Raw genomic sequence first — 21163 nt, 5'->3', positions numbered from 1 at the left:
ACAGCATGGAGCAGTTCAGGTAAGCTCTGAAACAATACTCTGTATAATCTTTCTCATTACAACCATCACAGTGTCCAAGTAGTTACAAAATGGGAGAGGAGATACAACATAGAAATATTGGGATATATCTGAAGTTATGAGAAATTTAAAGCCAGTGAGTAAAGTAATTTCCACATATTGCATCTCTCTGTGCTACGAATAGTTCATTGTGGTCTCTTCACTACAACCTTAAATAAGGTGGGTGAGGTTGCTGTTGGTGGTGGGTTAACATTTCATTGATTACAATCAATGGAAACACGAAAAGCCATTCACTTTTATTAATAACCATGCATCAATTTCACACATAGTTGAAATAAAACCATTTACAATCCACAGTATGATCCATGATTAAATACAGATGAAAAGTACGGAGAAAGATATTCATTTTTTGATATAATAATGTCAGATTTGTGACTTTTACAGCTTACCAAACAAAGCCTAGGAAGCACTTAGCAAGCATGATATACATTAATTCCATGCCTTTTCCAGGAAGGCTTTCTAATATGTTTCTAGGTTATCATTGTCTTCATTTCAACATTGTCAAGTAATAATCATGACTAGTCTTGATATTATAAAGATACATCAATATTGCAGTGAACTGTCATTGGGTTCTTCTTACAAATCAAGGATATTACTATTGAAACCTGACAACCAACTTCTGTCTTACTTTAATATATGGGAAGATTAAATGATCACTTATATCATGGCAACCTCCAGATATTTGACATCAATGCCAAACACCTCCACTTAGATGTGTATTGTACATCTTACATTATGGTATGCTTCATCTTCTAGTGGAGAATAGATAGAAATGGTTTCAACACAATATAAAAAGGCTAATCTTTTATGAAGCATCAAAAACCTATGTTTCCAAACACACTAGAAACAAAGCATAGTACGGATTATTTGATTCCCGAATTACATTCCCTTCAGTTCAGTTCAGTTCAGTTGCTCAGTCGTGTCCGACTCTTTGCGACCCCATATATTGCCACACGCCAGGCCTCTGTGTCCATCACCAACTCCCGGAGTCTACCCAAACCCATGTCCATGGAGTCAGTGATGCCATACAACCATCTCCTCCTTTGTCATCCCCTTCTCCTCTTGCCCCCATTCCTACCCAACATTAGGGTCTTTTCCAATGAGTCAACTCTTTGCACGTGGTGTGCAAAGTATTAGAGTTTCAGCTTCAACATCAGGCCTTCCAATGAACACCCAGGATTGATCTCTTTTAGGATGGATTGATTGGATCTCCTTGCTGTCCAAGGGACTCTCAAGAGTCTTCTCCAACACCACAGTTCAAAAGCATCAATTCTGCAGTGCTCAGCTTTCTTCACTGTCCAACTCTCACATCCATACATGACCACTGGAAAAACCATAACCTTGAATAGACGGACTTTTATTGGCAAAGCAATGTGTCTGCTCTTACATAGAGAATCGCAAATCACATCATTATTAACAAGTATACATACATTGGTAAGAATTATAACTTTCTAACCATCAACCTTCATCTCACGATTCATGCTAATATATCCAGTTTGTATGGGTTTTAACTATGGAGTACTCCCTACAGTCATTCTGCTTCAGAGAAACTTCTGAAAACAAAATTGATGAAATGCTTTCTAGTATGCAATGTCTGATATTTCGATTTAACTTTTCATTAAATACCGTTCTATATATTTGTTATAACATTTCTATAGATTTTTTTGTATAAACTCTTGTGTTTTCTGATGCATGTTTAGGGCAAACCTCTCCATCAGTTCTTGCATTACTAGGGTTTCTCTCCAGTGTGTCTTCTCAGATGTTTAGTGAGATTACTACTATAACTAAAGGCTTTACCACATTTTGTACATTTATAAGGTCTCTCTCCAGTATGAATTCGCCGATGTTGGGTAAGCGCTGAATTGCAAGCAAAAGCTTTGCCACATTCAGTACATTTATATGGTCTCTCCCCAGTATGCATTCTCTGATGTTTAGTAAGAGTAGAAGCCTGAATAAAGGCCTTGCCACATTCTGTACATTTATAACGTCTATCCCCGGTATGAATTCGGTGATGGTAAGAAAGGTCCGAACTCTTAATAAAGGCTTTGCCACATTGTTTACATTTATAAGGTCTCTCTCCAGTATGAATTTGCTGATGGTGGGTAAGATGTGACAACCGAATAAAGGCTTTGTTACATTCTTTACATTTATAAGGCTTCTCCCCAGTATGAAGTGGCTGATGTTGAGTAAGATGTGACAACTGAATAAAGGCTTTGTTACATTCTTTACATTTATAAGGTCTCTCCCCAGAATGAATTCGCTGATGTCGAGTAAGAGTTGAGCGACGATGAAAGGCTTTGTTACATTCTTTACATTTATAAGGTCTCTCTCCAGTATGAGTTCGCTGATGGTGGGTAAGATGTGACAAGCAAATAAAGGGTTTGTTACATTCTTTACATTTGTAAGGCTTCTCCCCAGTATGAAATCGCTGATGTTGAGTAAGATGTGACAACTGAATAAAGGCTTTGTTACATTCTTTACATTTATAACGTCTCTCCCCAGAATGAATTCGCTGATGTGTAGTAAGATTTGAGGGAAGATGAAAGGCTTTGTTACATTCTTTACATTTATAAGGTCTCTCCTCAGAATGAATTCGCTGATGTCGAGTAAGAATTGAGCGAAGATGAAAGGCTTTGTTACATTCTCTACATTCATAAGGTCTCTCTCCAGTATGAATTCTCCGATGTTTACTAAGCGTTGAAGTATCACCAAAGGCTTTGCCACATTCAGTACATTTATACGGTCTCTCTCCAGTATGCACTCGCTGATGTTCAGTAAGACGAGAACCCTTAATAAAGGCCTTGCCACATTCTGTACATTTATAACGTCTATCCCCGGTATGAATTCGACGATGTTGAGTAAGGGCCGAATTCCTAACAAAGGTTTTGCCACATTCTTTACATTTGTATGGTGTCTCCCCAGTATGGATTCGATGATGTACAATTAACTCTGAATGAAAAATAAAGGTTTGGCCACACTCTGTACAATGATAAGGTCTCTCTCCAGAATGAATTCGCTGATGTTGAGTAAGAAATGAGCAACGGATAAAGGTTTTGCCACATTCTTTACATGTATAAGGTCTCTCCCCAGTATGAATTCGCTGATGTTGGGTAAGATGTGAGGATTGGATAAAGGCTTTGTTACATTCTTTACATTTATATGGCTTCTCCCCAGTATGAATTTTCTGATGGTGAGTAAGATGTGACCGCTGAATAAATGCTTTGTTACATTCTTTACATTTATAAGGTCTCTCTCCAGTATGAATTCGCTGATGTTTAATAAACGTTGAGGTGTAACCAAAGGCTTTGCCACATTCAGTACATTTATACGGTTTCTCTCCAGTATGCACTCGCTGATGTTCAGTAAGAGTAGAACCCTTAATAAAGGCCTTGCCACATTCTGTACATACATAACGTCTATCCGCAGTATGAATTCGGTGATGTTGCGTAAGGGCCGAAGTCGTAATAAAGGCTTTGCCACATTCTTTACATTTGTATGGTTTCTCCCCAGTGTGGATTCGATGATGTACAATTAATTCGGAATGAAAAGTAAAGGTTTGGCCACACTCTGTACAATGATAAGGTTTCTCTCCACAATGAATTCGCTGATGTTGAGAAAGAAGTGAGCAACGGATAAAGGCTTTGCCGCATTCTTTACATGTATACGGTCTCTCCCCAGTATGAATTCGCTGATGTTGGCTAAGATGTGAGGATTGGATAAAGACTTTGTTACATTCTTTACATTTATAAGGCATCTCTCCAGTATGAATTCGCTGATGCTCCATTCGATGTGAGTAAGAGATAAATGCTATGTTACATTCTGTACATTTGAAAGGTTTCCTTCCTGTATGAATTGTCCTATGCTTACATAGATTGGATGACTTACTAAAGACTTTCCCACATATCTTACACTTGCTTTCTTTCTGTGGATTCTGAACAGTGTGCTGTTGAAAAAGTTTTGAAGACTGCTTAGAAGTCTTAACATATTCAGTACAAGTCCTCTCTTCAGTAGAAGTACTCTTATCTAGAGAAAAACCTGACATTTGATAAAAGGTATTTCTATATTTATTACCTTTAGATTCCTTGTTTGAAGATTCGGGTCCCTGATATTTCAAAAGGTTTGAGTCTCCTTCAACCATACACCCAGTTTCATTGCCTGAACACCCTCTTACTTCACCATAAATGCTCTTGTAATTATTGAAGCTGGAGCTCTTACTTAAGATCTGACTCATTTCATCACACATGGAGCGCTGTTGTGTATTGACCACATCACAATATGTTTTCAACAATGATGGTTGAATTATGTCTCTTCCATTATCATCAACATTATGCATCTTCGGATGGAGCGAAAATATCTGTTGCGGGAACAATAATGACCCCCTGCTCATGCTTAGATTGATTACCCCCTCAAATTGATTAGATTGTGAGTTTTCCCACTCACTGGTAAATTGTAGGTGTTCAGACATGCTTGAATGTATGCTTAGTCCAAGCCTATGTTCAGAATTGTCTGAATGAGTATTTGCAGTAGAGACTAGATTACATTCCAGGTTTTCCACATTTCCTTTCAGAAAACATGTGTGTTCCATAGAAGGAGGGAAACCTTTTCTTAAACACTTACACTTCTCGGCAGATATTGAAGACTGAAGTTGGTGTTTTCCCCAGTTTGACTCATACTTTTCATTTCTTTTTGCACTAATGTTAGCATTACGTGTAACTGTCTCCATTTCTTTATGTCCATAAAAACATCCTCTCCGTCTTTCATATATTCTCATATATTCCCCGTCTTTCATTAAACTTAAGTTTCCGAGGTGAAATGTTTGATATATTCCTATGTTTGCTTTTGGGAATACATCTTCTAATGCTGGATTCTTTGGCATCAAATGATGGGTGTCTTGTGGAGACAAAGCTGAAAGATACCAAATGGCAAGTAATTTTACCTGCTTTTCTCAGTGAATATCTTTAAAGATTTAGAGACAATAGATGACCATTAGCTAGTTTAAAAATACAAGCGGGACAGAAGAATCAAGATGCCAGAGGTTTAGGCAGATGTGGAGATCATCTCTCCTCCACAAATGAATGAGAAATGGAACAATTCTCACACAGCCCGGCTGAACACTAGCAGAGGCCCCTGGAAATCTGAAAGGACAAGAAATATTCCTGCTAAGCCAGGGAGGACAAAAGAAAGAAGAAAGAAAACAAAGAGACGAAGTGGGTTTGGGCCTGCAATGCTGCAAGGAGATGAAAGTGAGGAGACATCTCCATATCCGGGGAAGCCCCTCACTTGGGGAGCTCAGTGTGGACAAGGAGAGCCTCATTCTCTGTGGGAAGAGAACACAGCAACCAGCGTGTGGCAGCAGGACAGAGTGTGACCTGTACAGAGGCTGCTGACCCCAGCCCTGCCCACCCAGCCTCAGAGGCATGTCCACCACTGCAGACAAGGGCTGGGTGGAGAATGTGGGGTCTGGAGGGCAGACCCAGGCAGAGGACTGCTGTGGGCTATGAGGAAACATCCTTAAGGGATGGGAGTGTGGGAAGAGCTCTGCAAACGGGAATGCTTGAGGTGACGCCTGAACCACCATAGAGCACAGTGCCATTGGTGAGTGATGGCCAAAGAAGGAGCCCATTGCATCCCTCGTCCCTTACGCCGGCCTGTTCTCAGCAGGACTACGAAGAACTCCACTCATGTAGGTGTTTTCATCCCGCAGCCACGACCTCCCCCATCGACCTCATCCACAATCAGTAGACTCCAGGGCTCTGGGGCAGTCTCAGGAGCACACACGTGTGAGTTGGCCACAAGCTCAGATGGAGCTGAAAGCACACCTGAACCCCAGGGATAAGCAAGAAAAGCGGAAACCTCTCCTTGCAGCAACACAAGCCATGGTCTTACACCCACGACCAGCTTTGCAACCTCAGCCCCTACAAAACATGTGAGTCAACTACCAGGCCTGTCCCAGTCAGGGCAGGTGTAGCTTTAGCAGCTGTACACTCTGTGGGCTCCTACACAAGGGGCCGGGGCCAGCACAGAGCCTCAGCTGCCCCGGAGCACCACAGTGGGTCCAGCTCCACATTGAATGCAATCCCAGGACCTGAGTTCTCTGAATCTATGTGGTGGCCTTGTGAAAACAACATCTGAGAGACACCAAGGCCATATGCCATCAGGCCCATGGTGAAGGTGGGCCAGAGCAGTGCCAACACTAGCATCACATGAGCGCTCGCAGAATGCATGAGAGGGGACACCAGAGCACATCCCAAGGTGAACATCCCCAGAGGAGTAATACTCAGAGACTTCTCTCCCAGTGGGTGTGCTCCAGTCCCACCAGCCTGGCATCACGGCACAGAATCACAGCTAAGGATCAGATCTCGGGGCTCTATTCCACCAAGCAGGGAGCAGGCACCACCAGAGAGAGGGCAGTAACAACCACAGAACAATGGGGAAACAGCCCTGAATATCCACGGCAGGCCCTGGTAACAGTTAACAACAATCAAAGCACAGATCAACAGGATAAGGGCACAAATTTCTAGACCAACCTCATCCACCAAGGGGCAGACACCAGAAGAAGTCTAAGTAGGTTCCTGCGGCCTTCAAAACAGAGACAACAAATAGAAAGCTGGACAAAATGAGATGGCAAACAAATAGGTTCTAGAGGAAGAAGCAAGATAAAACCTACAAGGACCACTAAATGAAGAGGAGTTAGGCAATCTAATGATTACTTCTTGCTTTTAGTCATCTTATTTGGAGACACCAAACACTTTCACAAATCCTAGGTACCTAATAATTCTTTAATCCTCTTTTTGCCACACATGGTTCTGAGAATGGTCTATTAGATGTTTAAATCTAAAAACCATAAATGATAGTGACACAGAACAAATCAGAAACTGAGGACACATAGGACAGTGTCCGAGGAAGCTGAATACAAAGAAGATAAACTTAATAAAGTACTTGTTTTAAGCAATTAAATAAGAAGAGTCTTTAAAACTATGATTGAAAGAGGGAACTCTACTCCTTGCTCTGTGGTGACCTACATGGGAAGGAAATCAATGCAATGGTAAAGGCTAGAGATCTCTTGAAGAAAATGAGAGGTACCGGGAATATTTCATGCAAAGATGGGAACAATAAAGGACAGAAACGGGATGGACCTAAAAGAAGCAGAAGATATTAAGAGAAGCTGGCAAGAATACATGGAAGAACTATACAAAAAAGACCTTAATGACCCAGATAACCACCATGACGTGCTCACTCACCTAGTAACAGACATCCTGGTATCCAAAGTCAAGTCGGCCTTAGAAGGCATGACCACCAACAAAGCTAATGCAGGTGACAGAACTCTAGCTCACCTACTTCAAGTCCTAAAAGATCATAATGCTAAAATTCTGCACTCAATAAACCAGCAAATTTGGAAAACTCAGCAGTGGTTACAGGACCGGAAAAGGTCAGTTTTCATTCCAATGAAAAAGAAAGGCAATGCCAAAAATGCTCAAACTACTACACAATTTCCCTCATTTCAAACAATAGCAGAGGTCAAATTTTTTCCTAGTGAGGCTTTAACAGTACCTGAGCCGAGAGCTTCCAGATGTTCAAGTTGGACTTATAAATGGCACAGGAACCAGAGATCAAATTGCCAACATCCCTTGGATCATACAAAAAGCAAGAGAGTTCTGGAAAAACAACTACATCTGCTTTATTGACTACACCACAGCCTTTGATTGTGTGGATCTCAAGAAACTGTGGAAAATTCTTAAAGAGATGGGAACACTACCATCTCTTACCCGCCTTACCCGCCTCCTGAGCAATCTGTATGCATGTCAAGCAGCAGCAGTTAGAACCGGACATGTGACAACGAACTGATTCCAAACTGGGAAAGGAGTACGTCAAGGCTGTATATTGTCAGTTTGCTTATTTAACTTATATGCACAATATGTCATGTGACATATTGGGCTGGATTAAGCACAAATTGGAATCAAGATTTCAGGGAGAAATATCTGTAATCTCAGATATACAGATGATACCACCCTTATAGCAGAAAGTAAAGAGGAACTGAGGAGTCTCTTGATGAAACTGAAAGAAGTTGAAAAAGCTAGCTTCAAACTCAACATTCAAAAAATAAAGATCATGGCACCAGTCAGATAGTTTCATGGCAAACGGTGGGAGAAACAGTGGAAACAGTGAGAAACATTAATTTTGGGGGCTCCAAAATCACTGCACATGGTGACTAGAGCCATGAAAATAAAAGATGCTTGCTCCTTGGCAGACAAGCTACGACCAACCTAGGCAGCATATTGAAAAACAGAAACATTACTTTGCTGACAAAGGTCCATCTAGTCAAAGCTTGGCTTTTCCAGTAGTCATGTATGGATGTGAGAGTTGGACCATGAAGAAGGCTGAGCATCGAAGAATTGATGCTTTTGAACTGTGGTGTTGGAGAAGACTCTTGAGAGTCCCTTGGACTGAAAGGAGATCACACCACTCCATCCTAAAGGAAATCACTCCTGAATACTCATTGGAAGAACTGAAGCTGAAGCTCTGATGCTTTGGCCACGTGATGCAAAGAACTGACTCACTGAAAAAGATCCTGATGCTGGGAAAGACTGAAGATGGGAGGAGAAGGGGACGACAGAGGATGAGATGGTTGGATGGCATTAGTTACTCGATGGACATGAGTTTGAGCAGGCTCTGGGAATTGGTGATGGACAGGGAAGCCTGGCTTGCTGCAGACCATGGATCACAGAGTAGGACTCGACTGAGCAACTGAACTGAACTGACCGCTAGGCATAAATGATTCTCTCTGCTCTACTGGAGTACAAAATTGGAAAATAGCTATATTCCAATTAGAACTTTTAAAAAAGATTTCTTTATATAACCTAAAATTTGTCATAGTTTGAATCAGCCATTAATAATATAGTAGAAAATGTGTTAAAGTTTTATGTCAATTTATTTTAAAATTCTATGAGGTAATAGAATAAAGTATTTTAGCAAGTTAGAATTGGGGCAAATACACTTAAGATATTTAATATGAGGTCATATAATTAAAAGAAAAACTTTGAAGTCAACCTGAGATGGGCATTCTTTCATTTCCACGAGGTTTTGCTTTCTGCAGTGCAAAATTACTTGAATTTGAAATTTCTTTAGAAGGTTCTAAGTGTTGCTCCTAGTGGATACAAAATTATAAACCAGAGAACAAAAACCTGTCCCCAGTATTCCTAGAAGTTTGGCAGTTTGTTTACCACTCTTCTCACACATTTCTGTCTAGAAGTAGAAAGAAACTTTAAAAGGAGTGTCATACAGTTACTGAGAAATGGACAGTTTTCCTAGGGCCCCGAAGAAACCAAAAAGCAAAGAATGAGTGCAGTTTGTCACAAGCCAAGAGGAGACTTTGAGTTGACACTGTGATGGAGAAAAGTGATCACTGGAGATGAATTCATGAATGATTTAAGGGACAGAATGGGTCAGGTGATACATTTCTATGGAAGCAGCAGACACAAACCCAGGTTTTCGAAAACCATTTCCATGGAAGCAAATCTTCAGAAACCATGTGACGAAGGATGAGTTCCTCACGGCTCCTTGGACCTCTCATCTGAATCATCATCTCCATCCATTTATACCTACCTGGGAATATGGCTGTTGTCTCCAGTCTCCTCATATTCCTGGGATCCTTCAATTGCTCCAGAAAGGCGACCAGGTCCAGCTTAGATACAAGCCCTGTTGATCAGAGACAGGAATATTTGTATTGTTAGAGATTCATTAGTATCGAATCCAATATGTATTCAGTTGAGACGAGAAACTATTTTGTTCTAGGAAACGATTTCCCGAAATACTTTATTGAAAGCCACTACAGAATACTAACAAACACGTAACAATCAGATCCTGAGATTCTGGTCAAGTAGTACTAAGGCAAAAGTAAGTAGTGTGAATGTGAAATTAAGACAGAGTGCAACTATTTAATACCACAGAACTTGTACAATTATCAGTAACCTAAAATGAAGGAGGCAGAGTACATCAAGGAAGAAAAAGCTTACCAGCATAACGAATCATCATGAAGCCTTTCTTTCTAAACTCACAAATACCCATTTTCCCCTAGAAAGCGGAGATCTGAAACTACTGTGGAAAGCAGAAAATTACAGAAGACGTTCTTGAAATGATGGAACCAAAACCCAGTGGGTAGATAAGGGATTCTGGAAGGCAGTTATCCTCACCCAAGGAGGCCAGGTTCCTGTAGTTCTCTACCATAACGTCCCTGTACAATTCCCGCTGACTGAGGTCCAGGCATTCCCACTCCTCTTGAGTGAAGTCTATGGTCACATCCTCGAATGTCAGCCGACCCTGAAACACAAAGTACAGATGCCATGTGGCCGTGGGAAGACTTCCTAATGTGACCCAAGGTGAAAACAGCACATTCAGAGACCTGTTCATGATTTAGCGACTTGGCTGGTATTACAGGATATATTTTTTACACAGCGATACTTTCTACCCAATTTCTAACGTGAAGAAAAGAGGATGAGTTATGATTCACAAGTCATTAGAGAAACTATTCTCATCTGAAAGAGAAATTATAAAATCATCAGAGTGACATTAGCATATTTATTTTTCAGTGTTCTACTCGTGTGACATAGGATAAATTGTTTATCAAAGGAACAGGAAATTTTTTGTTTTTAAAGTGTATTCTGAGCCAAGAGATCTGAAGTGGTGCCAAAGTGCCACTTTTTTAGCAGGGTTATTTGAGTTGCTAATGTTGAAAATTCTGCTTAATGAATGATGATTTTGAACAGCAATGAAAGAGAATAGTACGGTAAGAATTGATACTTAAGTTGGAACTTCAATTCTTTTACGGATTTTACCAGGTCTAATAGGATAGTCTGGAAGCCTTTACAAGTGGCAGTCATCCAGTGAATTTGCAGGAGTCGGGGAAGCTTGGTCCTTCCCACTCCTGAGAAACAGGACCACAGCACGCCAGGACTCCCTGTCCATCACCACCTCCCGGAGCCGACTCAGACTCATCTCCACTGAGTACAGACACACTCAAATGGGGCTCTATACTCTTCAAGGGTAAGAGAGAAAACGTTTCAGGTCACTAAACTCAGGTAATTTTGAATGGATTAAAAATGTGCATAATGTTTGAGGATGATATTCTTTATTTGTACTGAGCTGTATTTTAAATTTTAATACAGTCCAGCATAGATTAGGACTAATAAGATTCTTGTAAACATTTTGGAAAATACAAACTGTGATGAGACTCTGTGATGTGAGCATGGAGTGTACTGCAAAGGATAAGACCTGGGCTTGGGATGAAAACCCCTACTCCCCAAATCCAGTATCTCTGCTGAACACACATGAGTGTTCATTTTCCAGAGGAGAAAGAGAGAAGATGTGAATTTACTCCATTAATTGTGATAGTTTAGATACATCCCTCACTTTTTCTTTCCAAGACACTTGTTCAAGTCCAATCGAAAAAAATAAATTCAGAGCATGGGAATCTCACAGAAACACCTAAACCAGTGAACATGAGTCATGAGGTAAGACGTACCTGGAAGAATGCATTATCACTGCATGGGTATTTCGGCACTATTATGGAAACTATGATCTGAATCTATCATTAAAAAATGTTAGTTTGGGGACTTCGTGTTGATCCAGTGACTAAGACCCTGAGCTCCCAATGCATGGAACTCTGGTTCTTTCCCTAATCAGCAAACTAGATCCCACATGCTGAAGCTAAGGGTTTTTATGTCACAACCAAAGAACCTGAAAACTACAAGGATGACTGAAGATCCTACCTGCCACAAGAAGATCCGGTGCAGTCAAATTAATAAATATTTTAAAAACGTGTTGTATGCAAATTTTACTGCATATATGCCTTCCCTCATCTGTAGGCTAATAATACATTTAAGTAGTTAGTCTCACTTATCGATATAGAGCAGTCTCTGCAACGTTTTTATTTCTGAAACTTTTCTAAAGAACTGTGGACCACTGAGTTCACCCTGTTTAGAAGAACAATCTGTAACTCCTGTTCTAACCACCTGAAGCTGCAACCACATGTAAACTCATCATGGCATTTCCCCTCCTTCCCTATGATCCTGACACCAGACCATATCCCAGTGGGAATCTCTGGTACCTGTGCCTCCCCGTGCTCATCTCACACAAAGGGCATAGAGTCAACAACTGAACATCACTAATTCATGCTGAGAACTCATCATGCTCTAGAGAAAGCCGGGATACAGACAATGGATAACAGGCTCTGAGATTCAACGGAGAAGTTAGTCTAAAGAGCTGCTCTTCACTATTATAAGAACAAAAGGAAAAAATAAGAAGTAGATATCAACAAACCCCCAGGGAGAAAACTTAGAATCAGAGAAGTAAAGGTTTGCAGGTTCTCAGTCCAGGCATTTCAGGAGGAAAAGCAGACACATTCCCAGACCCGGGACAGGACATTTACCCGAGAAGCTGCCATTTCCTCCTCTTCCTGCTGTTCTGCGTCTTCTCGCGGGATGTTACGTCGCAAACTCACATCCACAGGTTGAGAAAATACCTTCAAAGGCATCCACACAGCCCTTTCACCTGCAACTGCTGCAGAGAAAAGAAGAAAAGAGGTTCTTGTTTCTCCAGCCGTTTTATGAGCCTATTTTTGGCTTCCTGTTCCTGATCGGCAGGCGGCAATCAAGCCTAATCTCACATGCTAATAACATCCTGTGTTTGGTGCTTACCTTTGGTGCATTCTCTTTGCAGACCACCCCTGAGAGTTCTCCTTTCCTTCTGCATTAGAGAGCAGGTCACAGTAGAATTCACGGGAGATAATGGACCAGACTACTGACCTAGCTGACAAATATTTTGAGGGATTTTCAAACATCACAAGAGGAAGACCTGCATTCAGGAGCCCTGAGCTGCAGCCTCACACTCCGCACACCTGAGACCTCTCTGGAGCTGAGGATTAGGGCGGGAACTTCTAGAAACAAAGGATGTTGGGCTGATTGCCTGGGGAGGGGCTCTTTCTAGGATGGGTGTGGCCCTCCCCTGCCTCTGCCTGTGCCCTTGGGGGAGGGGTGGTAGGGAATGCTTGCTTGGTGAGAATCACCTGGGAGCCTTGGGTTCCTGCAAAGTTTTGCCCAGAATTGTTCCCAAAGATGCCTTGCCTTCAGCGTGCTAAATCCGACTCTTTGCCTCTCCATGGACTGTAGCCCGCCTGCCTCCTCTGGCAATGGGGAATCTCCAGGGAAGAATACTGGACTGGGTCGCCATGCCCTCCTCCAGGGGATCTTCCTGACCCAGGAATTGAACCCACATATGTTGATGTCTCCTGCATTGCCAAGCGGTTCTTTACCACTAGTGCCACTTTGAGGCAGGATGCCCTGAGTACTTAGATTTTTTTTCCCTACCCTCTGCAGCCTGGGGACACAGGTTTGCACAAAATGATTTGCACTGTGAGCACCTGTCTGCAAGTGAGGACGTCGAACTTCAGAGACCAGGAGGCTGAAAGCATTTCCATTGTTGCAGAAAGGAAGCGTCACACTCAGTGGAGAACTCAGGTTTATTTTGCCGGGCCGAGGGGGGGAGCCAGAGGACTTAACATTCTAAGCTCTAAGCCCCAAACAATGGGGTTACAGAGGTTTTATACACGGACAGGCATGATTAAGAGAGTTTGCAGGGGCTAGGGCAATTGCCAAGAGCAGGACAAGGGTGAGTGAGATAAATTCCAGTTCCTAGTATAGGGAGTCCCCACTTTTTGAGACCTATGTGATCAAGACTTTGCAAAGAGCAAGCTGAGCTACAGAGGCAGAAGGAGCTGGAGGTTATGGAAAAATGTGACATTCTCCTCTTCATTGCTCCCTCTGGATACTTCTACCACTCACTGTAGAGAGCATCATCTCAAGTTTGATAGGACATTCAGAGCTAGCCGTCGTTTACAACTATATTGAGCTATTAACATTTGTAACCTTACGGATTCAATTCGCGAGGTTATGAACTGAGTAATATCTTGAGAATACAAGGGCCAAACAAAGGCGCCGCAAAGAACATGAAGAGAGGACTGGTTAAAGGGAGAAGCCATGATGCCCAGCTCCAGATATTGTTCCAATTACCCCAGGAATTTGCTACTTCCTCTCTCCTTTTCATGATTCATTCCCTTAGCTGTTGGACCACGTCTTTGACTATTCTTAATTGGTTTACATAAAAGCAGAATTCTTCATTCAAGAAGAGGCAGAGGCCTGCCTGCCTTTTCAGCTGTCAGTAGGTCTAGCCCTCTCCTATTCCTTAAAACCACCTCAGCCAAGGGATCTACTTGGTCCTGTAAGGCCACTAGATGTGGCTACTCTCTCAATGTCGTATGTGTGTTGTAGCCACACGTTCTGGGAAACAAACTCACTCAGAAAACAATGCAGATAGTGGAGTGCAGCTTATTACACCGGTGGGCCCAAGGCAGAGTCTCGTCTTAGCCAAGGACCCCGACCAGTTTTTGTGAAAGCCTTATATACCCTAAGTGTATAAGGTTGCCTGAAACTAGTCTGAAGAAAGGAAAAAGAAAGATACACTCTTAACCCCCGATCATATGCCTTAAGCCTACGTAGTTAACAGTGGACAGTTATCAAGAGGCCTGTGGTCATACCCCAATAAGCACAATGGAATGTATGATTCTATTCCGTTACACAGATAATTAGGGTATTCTTTTAGGTAACGGAGAGCCCTGGGGTCTTCCTTCTGTGGGCCTGGTTTTCCAGTTGATATGTCGTTTGCATAGATACTGGGCATATAGCTCAATGTCCACAGTCATTGACAGAGATTCATCACTTTCCAATCTAGTATGTATCTAGGTGGGGAGAGAATGCATGATAGAATGTTAAGACAGCCTAGAAAATGATTTCCTCAAATACTTTATTGAAAGCACCGATACAACACTAGGGAGGAGGAAATGGCAAACCAATACAGTATTCTTGCCAGGAGAATCCCATGGACAGAGCAGGCTGGTAGGCTAAAGTCCACTGGGTCGCGGAGAGTAGGACACGACTGAGCAACTTCACTTTCACTTTTCACTTTCATGCACTGGAGAAGGAATGCCAACCCACTTCAGTGTTCTTGCCTGGAGTATCCCAGGGACGGGGGAACCTGGTGGACTGCTAGCTACGGGGTCGCACTAAGTCAGTCACAACTGAAGCAACATAGCAGCAGCAGCAGCATACAACACTTACTACATAAAAATCAAATTCTGAGATTCTGGTCACCAACGACAAGGCAAAAGTAAGTAGTGGAAATTAGATTTGAAGAGGAAGGTAGCATCATTTTATAGCACAAACCTCACAGAATTAGCACTAACTTAGAGGAAGCAGGCAGATTACATCAAGGGAGAAATAAAGTAGAATCATAATAAATCATCATGAAGTCTTCTTTCTAAACTTGGAAATTCCCATTTTCCCATAGAAATCAGGGATCTGAAATGGTATTATAAGTAGAAGATTCCAAGAGACATTGTAGAAATACAGGAAGCAAAACCCTGACAGTAGATAAGGCATTCTGGAAAGAAGTTATCCTCACCCAACATGGCCAAGTTCCTATAGTTCTCTAACGTCACGTCCCTGTACAATGCCCGCTGACTGAGGTCCAGGCATTCCCACTCCTCTTGGGTGAAATCTATGGTCACATCCTGGAACATGAGCTGTCCCTGAAATACAAAGTACAGATGCTATGTGACTGTGAGAAAACTTCCTAACGTGCCCAAAGACAACAACAGCAAGCTCACACAGAACTGGTTTCGATACAGGAGAGGGTCTGGTGTTATACTATACTCTGACTTTTACATGGTAATATTTTCACCATATTTCTAACCCAAGAAAAAATGAGCTATGGCCCACAAATCATTTCAGAAACTATTCTGATCTGGAAGAGAAATGATAAAGGAATCAGATAAACAATGGCATATTTATTTTTGAGTGTTGTATTCGTATAACACGGAATGAATTGCCTATCAAGGAAACAGGTAGTATTTTTAAAAAGCCTAGTCTGATCCAAGAGTTTTTGAGTGGGACAAATGTGCCATTTCTTTGAACAATCTTATTGTTTCTTCTTAGTATTTTTAACAAGCTTCTTTGAACTAGTAATGTTGAAATTCTGCTTCATGAATGACCATTTTGAACAGTAAGGAAGTACAATACTAAGGTAAGCATTCATACTTACTTTTGAACTTCAAGTGTTTTACAAATTTTACAGATCTACTAGGATAGCATCCTCAGCAGCAACAATCATTTTAACTATATGATATACTAAATATCTTTCTAAGAGTTTTTACAGAGTATTGGATGCGCAACAGAAATAATTTAAAATCAATAATGTTGTTTCCCCAACTTTTTGCAAATATTTAGCAAACGTTCCTTAAATAGGTTAAATTTACTTCAGTTTATGTACTCTAGACTTTAACTAACAAAACACAGACAAATACATAGGGACAACTCTAATGAAAGTTCATAGAAGTTTCTCTAATTGTGAAGAATACAAAAAACAAGAAAATTAATTGATCAAATCATATGAACATTTTCATGCATATATATATTAAAATGGAACTATATATTCATTTCATAAAATGAAACAATCTAAGGCCATGGAAAATATGTAAGAACAATTTTCAAAGGTGAGAATAAAGAAAAATATTCCTGAAATGATGATGTCTTTAATATATACTCTAGGTTTTGCTTGCATACACACATGCACATAAACACACATAAGGTAAAAGCAATCTTCTGTAAATAACACATCTTTTGGAAGAAACATTTTTAATCTTTTTTTTTTTAACTCATGTGTATTTTAGAATTTATGGTAAAACAACTATTTCTAATTCTGCATGAATGTGTTCTAAGTCACATCAACATGGCCAACTCTTTGTGACCCCATGGGCTGGAGCCCTCCAGGCTCCGCTGTCAATGGGATTTCCCAGGTAAGAATACTGGAATGGGTTGCCATTTCCTTCTCCAGGGGACCTTCCCAACCCAGGGATCAGACTCAGGTCTCCTGCATTGGCAGGCAGATTCTTTACCGCTGAGCCAACTGGGTACACTGAAAACAATTTTTCTTCTTTAGTAACAGTAATTAAAAACACAATATGAGAAACAGTCTACATTTTACTAGCAAATATACCATGACAGCTATTTACAACACATTTCCAGACCTATGTGAAGAAACTGTAAAACTTTACTGAAGCAGATAAAGTCTGAAAATCACAACTTTTACCTGGAAGATGTAGTGACATAAAGACTTCAGTGACTGCAAATTCAGAAGAATTCAAACTCAAAACAAACATGGATATGTCAAATGTAAGTCTCAGCTGTATCTAGGAAAGCTAACATAATTTTGCATATAAAAAACAAAAAAGCCTAATCAAAGGGAACCTGTCAAATGACAGATGAAGCTATCACTGTATAGACTAGTTGAAATTTTAAAATAACTGAAGCAAAATAGCTACAAGGTAGCCAAAGAAGCTCACCGAAAGAGAGACTTGGACATTGTTTTCAACACTAAAAGAGTAGGATGCAACGCAACATAATATTTTGTAATCATGCAGCAGGTGAGGTATTCCAAAGCAACATCTAAAATCAGAGGGGGAAAAAATATCACAGGGCATAAAGGAAAGATTTAGGTTTCAGCATTGTGTAATAAAGAATGTAGGGACTTGCCTGATGGTCCAGTGGTGAGAAATTTGCCTGTCAATTCAGAGACATGGGTTCCATGCCTGGTCAGGGAAGATCCCAATGCCTTGAAGGAACTGAGCTAGTGTGCCACAACTACTGAAGCCCACTTGCTCCAGAGCCTGCCAGTTATTAAGGCAATCACTGAATCCCTGCCTTAGAGCCAGAGCTCCACAACAAGTCTCCTCCTAATCACAACAGAGAAAGCCCAAGACCATCAGCAAAATCCCAGCAGAGCCAAAACTAAACAAATATTAAAATTTAAAATGAAAAAGAGAATTTAGACGGCTTTGGTCCACAGGTTCTAGAAGTTTGCTTTCAATCTTGGAATCTAAGTTTTTTCACTCTTGGTATTTCCTTAGTGACTGCAATGGCTTTATTACTCTCCATGGGCCGTCATAATTTATGTTAACAAGATGACTTATGTGGGCCCCTAGTTTAATAAGGGGTGACTCAGGTTGTGAGGCTGGTCATTTCACAAAGACCAACGAAGTGACTAGAGGTTTGGGGCTTTGAGCCAGGTGGGCTTATTAGCCCAACCTCTAAGGAGGGGAGAATGCTGGAGCTGTTATCAACCATGCATATGTAGCTAAACCTCAATAAAAACTCGGGACTTAAAAGCTTGAGGGAGCTACTTTGGCTGGCAATACTCTTGTTTTCTATCACACCGATAGGCCAGGAGGGAAATGGGTCCCTTCGGATGATGACTATGGGTCAGTTCAAACAAACCCGTTCAGAAGTTAAGGAGCTTATCAAGTCCAAAAAAAAGAGCATTTCAGGAAAGAGAGACAGAACAAACAAACAAAAGGACTATGCCTCTTACCTCGGAACGAGTCATTTCTGACTCCTTGCTTTTCTCTTCCTCTGGGCTTCCTTCTCCAGTAAGATCAGTCTTGGGAAGTGACCCCTCAATGTTGAAAATAGGCTGTTCAATACTTAGAGAAACACACCGAGGACCCTGTAACACAGCCCCACACAGAGGGAGTATCTCAACAGCTACAAAACACAATCCCCTATGACCACCGACACAGCAGGGAGTCTGGAACACAGATTCAAACGAGGTGTTTCCAGTTTTATTTTTCAGAACTCGCGGTCCTTCCTCTGAAAACCACACGTTCTAGGCTGACCCTCGCCTTCAAACCATAGGCGAGACTCTGACCAAACTCCACACACAATAGAGCCTCCTTCACCTCTTCGTGGATCAGGGACCTAGCGGTTGGGCAATGCAGGACTTTAAGGAGCGGTCTCTACAAGTTAGAAGGCAGAACTGCCAGAGAAGGACATGGACTCTAGAACGATGTTAACAGGAGGCGGACGTGGGCCCCAGGGACCCGGCAGCTAAGCTAACGGACTTCAGAACTTCTCACGGCGATGCGAGCACACACTGGGGACGGGGAAATGGGGACGGTAGTTTGAACGTCCACAGAGACCTCGAAACCCACGTGTGAAGGACAACAGGCTGTGGGACTACGAAATCCAGGTTGTAGACAAACAAACCTACAAACAAACTCACCAGAACTCTCTGCCGCTCATTTAAACTCAATTCCGGGTCTTCATGATACTGCGCAGGCGCGGGCGGAAGATCCGGTACAGAGGAAGGTGAGCGCGCTACGCCGCGTCGATCGAAAGGCGACGTCAGGGGAGAGGGTGCGACGAGGCCGGAAACGCAGGTACGAAGGGGCGGGGCCAGTGGGGACGAAGCCTTGCCTCCCCTCACCGCCGTCCCTGTCAGTTTTGGATCTGTTGGTTTTTCTGTCCAAGTGTGCTTCCTTTCTCTGCCTTTTTTTTTTTTAATACAAAAAATTCCTTTATTTTTGAAAAAATACTATTAAAGAGAAACATTTCAAGTCCCTTTAACTGTTTTTATTGCTTTCAAATTACTGTCTTAAATTTGTGGAATATATCCATTCAATACATATATATATCTCTACCTTAACACCTATATAAATTAGGTCTCACAGCATCACTATTACTAATTAAAATGATTTTCGCCCTGTTAAGAATGAACCTGCTATTCATTCTGTCCTCAAGGTTTTTGTGTTTGTTTGTTTTGGTTTTGGTTTTTTCAGCAGTTTATTTTTTTATTTTTTGTTGTTTTTGATTTATTTTTTACTTTACAATATTGTATTGGTTTTGCCATATATTGACATGAATCCACTATGGGTGTACATGTGTTCCCCATCCTGAACCCCCCTCCAATCTCCCTCTCCATCCCATCCCTCTGGGTCATCCCACTGCACCAACCCCAAGCACTTGGTATCATGCATCAAACTTGGACTGGCAATTCTTTTCACATATGATAATTTACATGTTTTAATGTCATTCTCCCATATCATCCCGCCCTCGCCCTCTCCCAGACTCCAAAAGACTGTTCTATACATCTGTGTCTCTTTTGCTATCTTGCACACAGAGTTATCGTTAAGGTCTTTCTAAGTTCCATATATATGCGTTACTATACTATATTGGGGTTTTTCTTTCTGACTTACTTCATTCTGTATAACAGGCTCCAGTTTCATCTACCTCATTAGAATGGATTCAAATGTATCCTTTTCAATGGCTGAATAACATTCCATTGTGTATACGTACCACAGCTTTCTTATCCATTTGTCTGCTTATGGACATCTAGGTTGCTTCCATGTCCTGGCTATTAGAAACAGTGCTTCAATGAACACTGTGGTACACATGTCTCTTTCAGTTCTTGTTTCCGCAGTATATATGCCCAGCAGTGGAATTGCTGGGTCATATGGCAGTAATATTTCCAGTTTTCTAAGGAATCCAACCAGTCCATCCTAAAGGGAATCAGTCCTGAATATTCACTGGAAGGACTGATGTTGAAGCTGAAACTCCAATACTTTGGGCACCTGATGCGAAGAGCTGACTCATTTGAAAAGACCCTGATGCTGGGAAAGATTGAGGGCAGGAGAAGGGGATGATGGAGGATGAGATGGTTGGAAGACATCACCGACTCAATGGACATGGGTTTGGGTGGACTCCGGGAGTTGGTGATGGACAGGGAGGCCTGGCGTGCTGCTGTTCATGGGGTCGGAAAGAGTCAGAGACGACTGAGTGACTGACCTGAACTGAACTGAATCTGTGTATCAATAGATTCTGGCAGGAGTAACGGTTTGTCATTTGTGTGGTTATGTTATAAACGACAATGTGGGTTCCAGTCTCCCTCTTCCTTTCTGGACTCACTTCCTAAGAGAAAAGCCAGCTGCCCTTTTGTAAGCAGGTCTCTGGTTACAATTACTGAGGTTTCCTCCCAACTGATCATGTGAGTGATTCAGTTCATCTCAGTTCAGTCACTCAGTCGTGTCCGACTCTTGGGACCCCATGGACTGTAGCATGCCAAGCCTCCCTGTCGATCACCAACTCCCGGAGTTGACTGAAACTCACCTCCATTGAGGTGGTGATGCCATCCAACCATCTCATCC

At 41.7% G+C, this 21163-nt stretch overlaps 1 protein-coding gene across 1 annotated transcript in view; it reads right to left on the bottom strand.

The window, feature by feature from the left end:
- Positions 1-291: 291 nt before the first annotated feature.
- Positions 292-21163, bottom strand: part of LOC145515075 (uncharacterized) — an 82998-nt gene continuing 62126 nt past the window's right edge. Inside the window, 8 exon segments of the mRNA XM_081514530.1 lie at positions 292-1838; positions 1841-4983; positions 9682-9774; positions 10269-10395; positions 12503-12633; positions 15589-15715; positions 18553-18687; positions 19243-19508. Coding sequence (XP_081370656.1) covers positions 1731-1838; positions 1841-4983; positions 9682-9774; positions 10269-10395; positions 12503-12633; positions 15589-15715; positions 18553-18687; positions 19243-19508 — 4130 coding nt within the window. The 3' untranslated portion in view covers positions 292-1730.

Source organism: Giraffa tippelskirchi, chromosome 7 (genome assembly GCF_054371585.1).
Source record: "Giraffa tippelskirchi isolate mGirTip1 chromosome 7, T2T-mGirTip1v1.2.pri, whole genome shotgun sequence".
In the NCBI taxonomy this organism is placed as follows: domain Eukaryota; kingdom Metazoa; phylum Chordata; class Mammalia; order Artiodactyla; family Giraffidae; genus Giraffa; species Giraffa tippelskirchi.
The sequence above is the reverse complement of the archived record's forward strand: the minus strand, read 5'-3'. Positions and strand labels throughout refer to the sequence as shown.